This window comes from Anabrus simplex, chromosome 1 (genome assembly GCF_040414725.1).
Source record: "Anabrus simplex isolate iqAnaSimp1 chromosome 1, ASM4041472v1, whole genome shotgun sequence".
NCBI classification, from domain to species: domain Eukaryota; kingdom Metazoa; phylum Arthropoda; class Insecta; order Orthoptera; family Tettigoniidae; genus Anabrus; species Anabrus simplex.
Window position 1 is genome coordinate 493,050,036 of NC_090265.1, and position 12,147 is coordinate 493,062,182.

At 35.4% G+C, this 12,147-nt stretch overlaps 1 protein-coding gene across 1 annotated transcript in view; it reads right to left on the bottom strand.

The window, feature by feature from the left end:
* Window positions 1-1,970: 1,970 nt before the first annotated feature.
* Window positions 1,971-12,147, bottom strand: part of Wee1 (Wee1 kinase) — a 108,852-nt gene continuing 98,675 nt past the window's right edge. The window contains exon 8 of the mRNA XM_067135337.2: window positions 1,971-7,467. Coding sequence (XP_066991438.2) covers window positions 7,144-7,467 — 324 coding nt within the window. The 3' untranslated portion in view covers window positions 1,971-7,143. The remainder of the gene's footprint in view (window positions 7,468-12,147) is intronic.

The following is a 12,147-nucleotide window of genomic DNA, read 5'->3' on the forward strand; positions in this document are numbered from 1 at the left end:
GTTAGTCCTGGCAACCTGCTGGCTTAATAGACTCTAACCCATGCAACTCCCGTGCGGTTAAATCTATCACAAACCATTGTTGCAAATATAGAACACTCTGTACAGTCAAAATGTAAGTAAACTAGCACCCCATGCCAGTGTTCTTTATTTTTCTGTACAGAGTGAAAACATGTGCCTGTATAGAAAGTGTTGTGATAAAATACACATTACATTGGACATATTTTCGATTACAAAGGCTATAAATGTGGATTTCCCCACAAAGTCAGCCTGCCATAACTGGCAACACACTTTTGTCTCTTATACACTTTCAGTGAATACTACAGTGGTGGAGGGACATCCAGAGTGCCAGCTAGACATGGTCCCAATCCTGGGCCACACTAGGTGCGAGGGCGCAAGCCTTATGAGGAACATTCACAAAATGCCTGACTGATGATAGAATGAAATCAAATATGATGGAAAGTTCAGCTCTAGTTAATGCTTGTCTGTACCAATTTGAGCTGCCCATAGCAGTGATTATACATGTTTTTTTTGGTTCTTTTTCCCAATTTGCTTTACGTCGCACTGACACAGATAGATCTTAGGGAGACGATGGGATAGGAAAAGCCCCTAGGGAGGGAAGTGGCCGTGGCCTTAAATAAGGTACAGCCCCAGAATTTTCCTAGTGTGAAAATGGGAAACCATGGAAAACCATCTTCAAGGCTGTCAACAGTAGGACTCGAACCCACTATCTGCCAGAAGCAAGCTCACAGCTGCACGCCCCTAACCATACGGCCAACTCGCTCAGTGATTATACATGAATATGTGCCTATATAGATATTGGTATAATAATGAATACAGCAGGAAAATCAGCTATAAATAGTTATTATTCTATTAATATTAGCTGTCCTTACATATATATAAACTTGGTTGTGGATCTTCATGAAAAAACCTGCTAAGCATAAATGTAAACGACAATAGGCACACTGGATGGATTATGCATTTGTGCAGTTGGGAGTTCAGCAGCTTGAATCTTCAGTGTCCCAGATAACACTGTCTGGAGTATCAACGGTATCACATTCAACTGGATATGTAGCTTCTTGCAGGCATGGTTAATAATGCTACTGAATGTGGGAGCACGGAACAGATTACGGAGAAGTGCATGAAGATTGGTGAAAGCGTTATGGCTCTGGAGGTCAATATCAACACTGTCAAGTGAAACTTGCACACAAAAGCATTTGGTGAACTACTTCCACGGACAAAACAAGTATACATACAAGGGAGGTTGAACCTACTGGAATGGCAGTGTTTCTCATTAGCCACAAAATGGATAATTTGTGTTGTAGAATCCACATGTGTGTTCAATTTTGAAAAAATAAAATAAAAACCCCAAAAAATCCCACCTCCAGTTGATTATACATTTAAACATAATATAGCTAGAGTTAACTCAAATTTGGAAATATTATAATTTAACGTACCGTATGAAGAAGAATAACATCCTAGGTAAAAAATGGTTCATAGCATACATTCTGAAGTAGAAAATATAACTAAGGTTCCATATTTTAGATTGTAAAGGAGAGAGAATAGTTCAAATTTAAAAACAGTATCATGCCTCTCAGATGTATGAATTAAAAATGAAAAAAAAAAAAAGATTTATGAAATCTATTCTAAATTTGCATTAGCTCATCTGACAAGGCAGCTTCATAAGTACCAGAGAACAGGCTTTTTAAAATGTAAATATCTGCTCGTCAGCTGAGAAAGGAAAAAATGACCCTGTTAGGTAAGAACACAGTGTTGAAAATGTAAACACTAGGCAGGAGGAGGGAGGGGAGAAGAGCAAGAGAGGAGAAATCACTACACATACACAAGAAGCTGCCTCAATCAGATGAGCTACAATGTATGACAATGCAGACAATCGTATTGTTTTTACTTGTGCTTCTTTGACTCCTAATAACTTACAAGAAGAAATGTGCAAACAAGCAGTAAAATTCTTTAGGTAAAAGCTTTATTTAACAAGCAACATTTTTTCATCGTATCACAATATTGTATTAATTACATAATTACATCACTAAAAGAAAATCACAATATGTCTGATAAAGAGTGTCATATTCATACAAAAACAACAAAGTTCTACTGTACTACAAATAGAAGAATCCTTGATCATCTACATAATTCAAGTTGTCAAATTCTTCTTGAAGTACAGTAAATGATCAATGGTACAACTCATTCATGAAATTAAGACATATGAACATGTAAGTTTAAATTACAGTCAGAAAATTAGTATTACTATGTACACTAAAGTATGAAACATTTACTTCTTCCTTCATATACAGTATCTGTCAACATCTTTAAAATAACAGGTCATCATAATGTTAATAACTGCATCAATGTCACTTTCAAACTAACTTCTTCAGTACCACAGGTTCACATAGTCCTGCTACTTAAAATACTGTACAAATATAAAATATTTATTTTAATATTAATACCATCTACATCTTCTTAGTAGAAAAATATTCCAAAATATCTTCAGACTCCAATGACCATTACTTTCCCTCAGAGTAGAATCTTTTATGCAGAAATATGGGACAGCACTAATGATTCATCATCTTAACATTACAGACAATTGTGTGGGAAATGGTACTGGCAAGAATTCCTCATGCACAAAACTGGACAGGCAATCATTCCTGGAATATGAATTCTTCATGAAATGGAGAATATTGCTAATATTCTAATGCATGATGTGCCCTAAAACTTTATAAAACAAACACTTTTCAAAAACACACAACAATTTTATAAAAAAGAACATATCATTCATTAAATAACATATAGACAAAATGTTAATAACATTTGAACAAAATTCACAGCATCATAATGGTATAAGGAAACAGATTTCACAAGATTATGTTAAGGGTTGACAAATTCAAATCTTAAAATAAAAAGAAGCCTACAGACTCCATAATAGATAACCCCTTCTCAGCAGGTTAAGTCAACCTAAAGCTTTCTTACTATGACTAAGGATGAATGCTGATTCAGTCAATCAAGACACTAATACGTTGGCAAAATTGCTGGCTGATACTATATTTTTGGAAATGAAAAGGCGAGAGTCAATATGATTATTTTTCATTTTGAAGGAAGTGTGTCGTCATGATAAAAACTCAATATTATGTGGGATGTATACATACATTGTTTTAAAATGAAAGAAGGGACCCAGAGACAACATAACAAAAACTCCTTATATAATTATTAATACATCTCTCTATTATTAGACATTTTTATTTCTTCTTCAACTGTTCCTCAATCTCAAATTTCTAACATAACTAAAAATAGTATTTTCAGCTTTAATTCCTATACAGGATCCTATTGCTGCATTTTGAGAGAAAACTACATGAAATGGCTTTCTCTTCTATTTATAAAAGAATACCAGGGACACAGTAGCTTTAATGAACAAAGAGTAGAGCCTAGCATACTTACGAACTTCTCATTATTTCTTGAAGGATGTACTTATGTAACAAACTTATCACTTTTTAGATCGATGCTCTTACTGTTCACACTAGTAGACATTAAAATCTCTTGAGATTTTGCTGTGGCAAAGAAACAAAGAGTAAAATGTCTCCACTAAACACAAAGAATTTCTACTTTTTATTTCTTTGACATGATAAAATCCCAAAAGACGATCATGTCTATCAACCTATTACTTATATTTTATATATACTGCAAAGAATGACAACAGACAGCTCACGCTACCACCATTGGTTGAGAGGGCATGATGGAAAACGGCCCATTTACCTTGAGTAACCTTTGCAAGTGGTGGACGATGTGATATTAAACATGTGTACATTATTTATATGTCCCATGAAAACTGCTTGAGAATTTTAAAATATTATATACTGAACTTTAGAGTAGAAAGTCACCGACTCTAAAAATATGACGATTCAAAAAACAAGGAAACCACTCCTTTGTTCTTTACTTCCCTCGAATTCCAGACATCTTGTAACTAGGAAGATAATTAGACCTACAGAAAGTTAAATTCCTACCACACTCAAATCATGCAATACAAATAGGATTATAATACCAAATTAATGCTGGCTTGGCAACTGAAATATAAAGAATATGTTCCTAGGATGATTATATCCATGTCAACTCAGTACATACAATGTACGTAGAAAGTCGAGACTGATAAGTTGAAACGTTGCTTTGCAACTAGGGTATCAATATACGGTGTAACTATCATGATCATATGAATCAGATGCTAAAGGTCGGCTCTGTTCACAAAATGCTTCACCACGGACAGCTAAGACTGAAAATTAACATGTTATATGGTACCACTATAATGGCTATGCAAATTTCAAAACTGACAGAAATGTTCAGACCATATTATGCATACATAAAATGGAGTACTGCAAATCCAGTGATTGTAAATTATTAGGCAAGTGTAGCTACTATAATGCAACTATGTAAATACCTAGCTATTAATTCTCGGAGAGTGATGTGATACAGCTTTTGATATTTAATTAAATGCATTACGTATCTTGTGATTGTGTCACCAGACTGATCTACTTTTGAGTTATAATATGGGCTTACATTTTTCTAGAGTATGAATTCTAAAAGGTTCATATTACATAAGTAAACATAAAGTGAACAGCTTGCAAAATCTCATCAGAACTCTTTCCCAGTTCATATTTTCTCAACTTGATGAATTTTCTAAGCAAATAGCACTATACCAGGTAACAGAGAATTAGGGAGGTTCAATATATACTGAAAGATCTGATCCAATTTCACTCAATTTTCTCATTCTATCTTACGAGCATTTTTATTTGATGTTCAATTAACTGGAAGCACTATTATTTCTATGTATACAAGAGGGACTCCTTACATTTCAATGAATGAAGCATTAAGCCCATATATTTTAGAGCTTTTTTCTTGATTTATTAACATTTGTAGATAAAGAAAAGAGTGCACTGTACATACTTCTCAAATAATCTATAGAGAGAGAATTTAAATTAAGTATTCCAATGAAAATCAAACTGAACCCTAAATGTATAGTTTTGCTTGAGCAATATGGCATATTACTTCGGGCTAGTGCTATTTCTCATAATTCAATAAAGTGAGGAAATCAAGTCATACTTTTGAAGTAATTTAATTGGTTTTAAGGTAATGTTGCAATCCTCTTAATTGCAACCAAACACGTAAGATTAAAATGGAATTCAAGAATATTCCATAAAACTTCCTCAAAGATGATTCTAAACGACGTACAGGAGTGCATCAAATCAAATTTACAAAATTACCAATAAGTTCCTTTCCCAGGTTGGACAGTGGTGCCATTTTATGTACCTTACGTACAGATTGCCGCCATTTTGATATAGCCCTATTTGATCCGAGGTTGAGACTCCCCGGACAACTAAAATCAGGTGTCACTGTGCCTTGCTTATATCGAAAAATACAAGATCCTTTCAAGTCAAAGATCATTAACAGAAATTGATCATCTGACTGCTGGGTGAGAGAAACGTAATGTTCCAAAGATGTCCTTGGGGTTCACAGAAGACAGAGATAGGATATAAGGTGAGGCATAGTGACCACCTTCATAGTTGATTTTAGTTGCCTGGGAGAATGATTACCTGGGATCAAGTAGGAGTAGATTCATATTCTTTATAAAGAATAGTGCAACATAGGAAACCAGTAAATAAGGTACATAAAACAACCCAGTCTAACTCAGAAGGAGAACTTAATAGTAGTCTAACAGACCGGAAGTTTCAACATTAAAAACTCTAGTAATGAATCAGAAAATTTTCTGGTTCTGCCTTCAAATTCTTTCACAGAAGTCGTCATAAATTCATAATTGAATCCAGCATTGTGGAAACATTAACTATTAGAGTGAAATGAGTAAAAACAAAGTAGTAAAAGTGCTGAGGCACAGAAATACTCTGCAGAAAGCATATCTTCAGAATGTATTGTGTCCTAATAAAGGCAGGTACATGTTTGTTTCTGTAACTTCTTCTTAATTTTAAAACAACACAAGAATCTATATTCCTACCCTCCAGTGAAACCCCTTAATAGACAGTAGCACTGAAAGCACAAAGAAAAAATTGGATATTAGAACTAAATACCTTATTTCATGAATTTCATGTCAAGTTTTTTAATCTCATATAACCATTTGCAACTATCACTCTATGTTCTTTCAAATACTTAATATAACTTTAAGCCATAGGCAAAAGAAAATGAAGTATATAATTAAGGAGCTTTTGTTTGTTTCTGGAGCCATTTAAAAGATTCCAACGCAAAAAATGCTTGAATACACACCACCTAACAGACCTATTTAGAATTATCAGATGGACAAAGAAAGCCATGAAAACACGAGAATGCCTACTATTACAAATGATCTGAGCATAACATGATGTTTGGTAATTGTTATTTATTAAACATACAAAACTTTTCCAGTAAATATTCATGAATACTCATTTTGTACGAGAATTCAGTATCCCTGGCCAGGCTACTTCTTTTCTTTGCACTGCTAATTGCAAAATAAAAACAATAAAAAACTGTAATATAATGAACGATTCTCAATAGAGGATAAAATAAGTTGGGTCCACGTGCCCTAATCCTAAATTGTAAAAGTGCATTTCGGATTACTAGTTTCCATATTTTTTATGAATAATGTTCAAATTAAGATAACATTTTCTCTTTCTAAGATTAATTTTGCATTATAGTAATTTATATATAGTTAATTCAAACCCATGAAAATACGATGATGATGATGCCAAAATTTCTTTCCTTCCATTGGTAAACAAAAATGTTACTGGACAGGAAATTTGATTTTCCAACTTACTACAAACATGCCATATCGACTTAAGATACCCGGAAAAATACAACTCGGGTGGAATAAGGTATGATCACAGATGATCAGTACAGTAAAAGACTGAACATACAGGATGGAAAGAAGAAAAGTTATCAATAATTGCATGATGATCTAAGATACTGTCCCATGTAAAATACAAATATTAAAAAATAAAATATACAGAACAGCATGATGAAGTAAGTCTCAATAAACCAATAATCTACAGAACAAAACTTACTAAAAGCAGTTTGGCAATGAAATGGCTAGTCAACCAAATAGTAAAAGAAACCATGTACAAATATCGTAAGGTATATATTAAGTGGAAAGGATTCCTTTTAAAAATTGGTTGTGCTATGACTTCGATTGACTTTTTTGCCAAGAAGTCGAGAAGTTTTTGAACCAGTTCTTTTGATATCACTTAGGCATACCTCGCCATTAACTGGATTATTTGCCTGAGCAGCCAGAATGTTAGGTGTGAAGGATTTAAGGCATTTTGCAGCTTCTTGTAATTGCTTTGACAGAATTTCATTCTTCAACTTCTCAGCATTAAGTTCTCTACGGAGCTGTGCCTTACTTTTGTTGCCAAAAGGACAAAGGGCACGATGCTGCATCAGGTTGAGTGCAGATGGACGCATAGCTGGATTTGGATGAATCATTAGCTGAAATAAAATTAATAAAATCAGACTAAATGCTTACTGATTCACAAATAATGTTAATGCTATTGCTAAGTAAAAGTTAAGGACTTTGAGCTTTAATATACAAATTACAACTGGAGGGATAATTAAAATATCTTCTAAGAACATTGAACAGGACAGAGGAAGCAGATTTAGTTGAGCATTCACATCCAATAATACTTCCAACTTCAATCATAATCATCATAAAAGATTAATAAGTGTTTCCAACTTTAGACAAGATGTTTTACCTCTATAATGGAAAAAGTGAAGACGAGGAGATGCAAAGTACTACTGTTCTGCAATTCCAACATCATCTGTTCTAAATTACATTCATGACATGCCCGGGAAAATACAACTCGGGTGGAAATAGGTAGAGGAAAGGAGGTGGTTATGGAATACCATTTTGTTTTATGGAAGTATATCCAAAGTTATCCACAAAAAATATTTTAAATATTGCAGTTTACTGGCAATTTATTTATTTCTATTACAATCCCATTAGAAGGTCTTCACATAAACACAATTATTACTATTTCCAAAATTTCAAAAAAAGATAAATGGTGGGGTTTATGCAATACTGCTGGGGATATGGAATACTATCATCTGAATCCAAACAAGATATCTTTACACACAAAAATCATAGACATAATGGTCCTTATCACAACCAGAACAATCGTCATGGGCCGACAACTCACACTGCAGGCACTGAACCCATGTTTCGCCTCTAAAATTCTCTGCAAATCTGACACCACAGAAGATGCACTCTTACACTGTCATCCTTTGGTTGGCGTCGGACGCTGACGGTTTCACTATCACTGGATTCTAAGAGCCAGCTGATGAACTATCTGCTGAATATCGTTTCTGGTTAGGCCATACAAGAGTGATTCCATTTGTATACAATAGGCAACCAATTATTCTCCTAAATTTGCCGGTAGGACAGTTCGCCCCCACCCCTTCCCTAATTTATTATCAGCTGCAGCATTTTCGTCCGACACTTGTGAAGATGCAAGGCGAAAAAGTGTAGTTCTAGGGACACCAAACTCTTTCGCAGCTTTCAGATATCCCATTATCTTCCCATGCACTAACTTGATAGCTTTTGCCATTGCCGATGGATTCCATTTCTATTATTGTTGTGATCTGGCGGTATAGGTTTACTATAACCCGGCATTCCTTTGGCTGTGGATAGATTAAAATACTACAAATTAAAACTAACAGTGATATATGTCCTTAATCATGAAGTAATTATTTATAGTTTGCTTCTTATACTGACAGCAAAATAAGGCATGGTACAGATGTGAGGTAGACGGATAAAATCGTTCTTACACTCAACTGTTAATGGCACTGCAGTTACCTAAACACGGGAGGGAGTTAAGGTGTAATTGAAACTTGTGTGGTCCATAACCCCTCCAATATAAAGCAACGTTTTAAACGTCACACCTTACCTCCCATGTTAAATTCAATTATATAATTTGAGAGCCCATTAAGGTCCTTCAAAGCTAGACTGCAGTTATAGAATAACAACTCAACACAGTTCTTCAAATTGTACAATGTGTACACATCTATAAAAGTTGGAGAAAATTTACTCTTACTGCAGCTGGAGGAACACTGGGGGCAAGTTGCCATCTCGTGACGATTAAGGGTATTATAGCAGACTAGTTTTAACAATGACGTTTAGGGAGTAGCACTTATCAGGGTGAATATCGAGGTATTCCATAACCCCCTACCTATTCCATAACCACAACTTCTCCTCTATGATTACAGATGTTTAGTACAGTAAAGGAGTGAACATACAGGATGGAAAGAAGAAAAGTTATCAATAATTGCATGATGACCTAAGATACTGTCCCATGTAAAACACAAACATTAAAAAATAAAATATACAGAACAGCATGATGAAGCAAGTCTCAATTAACCAATAATCTACAGAACAAAATTTACTAAAAGCAGTTAGGAAATGCAATATACGGATACCTACAAAGAAAAAACTGAAACAAAATTGTTTACATAAGGAAATTTTATGAATAGAATAGAAGTAAGGGGAGCAATTGTGCTGCTTTTGATCAATGTTGACTAGAAATGGGTATGTCAACATGGCCGCATTTATATATTGGATCATCGTTCAAATAGACATATTTTTAACAAACATTTTATGACAAACCTGTCTGTAAAACTTGTAAAAGAGAGTGAAACACACTCTTTTTGTTATGTTCTATTCATGTGGCTACTAAAAAAGTAAACTTGTGTCCTCATCCTGAGGTGGTGCAGCCTTTTTCAGGCAGATCCCCCAATGGAGGTGAGCTGCATGTACCATTTCAACCACATAGCAGCCCTCCTGCCATCCTTAAATTCCTGGCAGTATCGGAAATCAAACCTGGGCCTCCAACGATGGCAGCTAATAGGCCTAACAGTTATGCAACGGAGGCGGACATGTGGCTACTGAAGCTGTTCAGATGAAAAGGAAAATCGATACCTGTTTCCAGTCATTTGACCAGGTCAGGAATGGAATGAATAAAATCTCCCTGGTGAGTTTAGGAATTGTGCTGGCTGCCGAAGCCTGTCACACTCCTCTGGGGCAATGATTAATGATTGACAGATGAAATGAAATGATATTGGAGTGTTGTTGGAATGAAAGATTATAGGGAAAACTGGAGTGTCTGGAGAAAAACCTGTCCTGCCTCTGCTTTGTGCAGCACAAATCTCACATGGAATGACTGGGATTTGAACCACAGAACCCAGAGGTGAGAGGCCAGCATGCCTGAGCCATGGAGGCACACTGGAGATGTTGAAATATGCTTTATAAAATATGATAATGCTATGAACAGACAGGCTCAGTCTTGGTGCACTTGATATCGTTCCTTTTGTAGCATATTTGTGTAGCTTTGAACTGATAATTTCATGTCTACACTGGGATGTCTTGGGACTAGAGCAACTCTCCCATTATCACAACTGCTTCTGATGTGATATACAGCATAACCCCGCATTTAACAGAAGAAATTTAAAGTTCCGAAAATTATTCGATAAGATCAATGTAATTTTATATTTGATTTACTGTAATTCACATTAGGGCAGAACCTGCATTTAGCATATGGAAATGTTAAAATTCTCAAGTATTTATACCTATTAGATATGAGACACCAAGAACCTATGAAAAAGACGTCATAAGCTTGCTAAACATGATTCAAGGCAGAAGAGAGATTTAGGGCGCAGGCTTAAGAGAGATGTCAGGCTCACATACACATCCGACCGTGAACGCTGTAGTACACTAAAAGAGAACTTTGCTGTATTGAAAATACTGTTATGCTGTTTGGAATTTCTTTATTACATTGTGCAATATCCTTTGGTTACTGTACCGGGAGGTACACCTCAATGCCACGCATTTAAAACTAGCGCCTAAATGAACTCCTCTATTGGTGAAACTGAAACTACACCAACTTGGATCTTTAATCAGAAGATATCACCACCTAAATATTGAGTAATTTTGTTCTTGTTAAGTTTCCTGAACTGACTGAATTCCTACTAGTTTTGTTTGCTATCCATCAAGGAGTTTGGACATTCTTCCACAGATGACACTACTAAAAACTATGATCACGCACCCTGGTGCGAGGTGTAAGAACTTATAATTCAAAGAAGATTTGTATTCATAAGTTTTTTTTACTGACTGATGTTAATTTATTTTTGGGTTGGCAATATTTCCTTTTTATTTCTGCCAGTTTTGAATCTAGCCAATCCCTAATTTCTGTAATTCATTTTCCACCTATCACCTATCTTCTTCTTCTTCTTCTACTATTCTGAGTGTAACTTTGAAATTAACCAATAAACTTGAGAGGGTGTGGCTAGTTTAATCCTGAATGGTCTCGAATCTTCCCTGAGGGTTTATAAACTGCGGATTCTCACGTTTCTTGGCAAACTGATCGTCATCTTACTGAGTGAGTGTGTCAAAGCGGGAGGCCTCTTTCATCAGCTGCTACAACTTCTACAAGGTAATGGCCACATAAGTTTTCTTTCTTGCTACTTCCGCAGTTTAACCCGAGGGAAAGGTCTAAATCTTCAACTAGGTAACCAACTTTTCTAAAATGTAAATCTTCTTTCGGCTAATGTAAAAACTTCGTAAACTCTAACTGTAAAGCGAGGATAGAGAGCGAATTATCCTCTCGAGCTCCCCTTCATCTACGTTTTTATAACTGGTTTTCATTCTGTAATGTGGTAAGGTAATTTCTATACGAGTCACCTCAGTAGTTTGGGAATAGCCCCTGTTTCATCGGCCTAGAGCCCCTTAGGTTGTTTTAGTGTTCATATCTAGGAGTGCAAGCATATGACTCCATTCAGTTTGTGTTTCGGGCCATTTACTTAACCTGTTCTTTTCCGCAAAGGCCCTGTAGGTTGGGTACTAGATACCCCTGTATAACATTACCTTTCAATTTGTAAGTTGTGCCTTGATGGGCGAGTGATTGTAATTTTCTGATATTGCCTTGAATAGGCTAGAAGAAACTGAGAGCCTGTTAGCTCTTTTCCAAAATTTTGTAATTGTAAACAGTACCTCTGGAAGGCTGGATATTCAGATTTTGGAGAGCATGTGTTATTGAATTACGGGATTTCTGCCCCTGAATAATTTGTGCTCTTTTGTAATTTTGAGCTTGTAGCTCAGGAAATTGTAAAACTAGGGGCTTA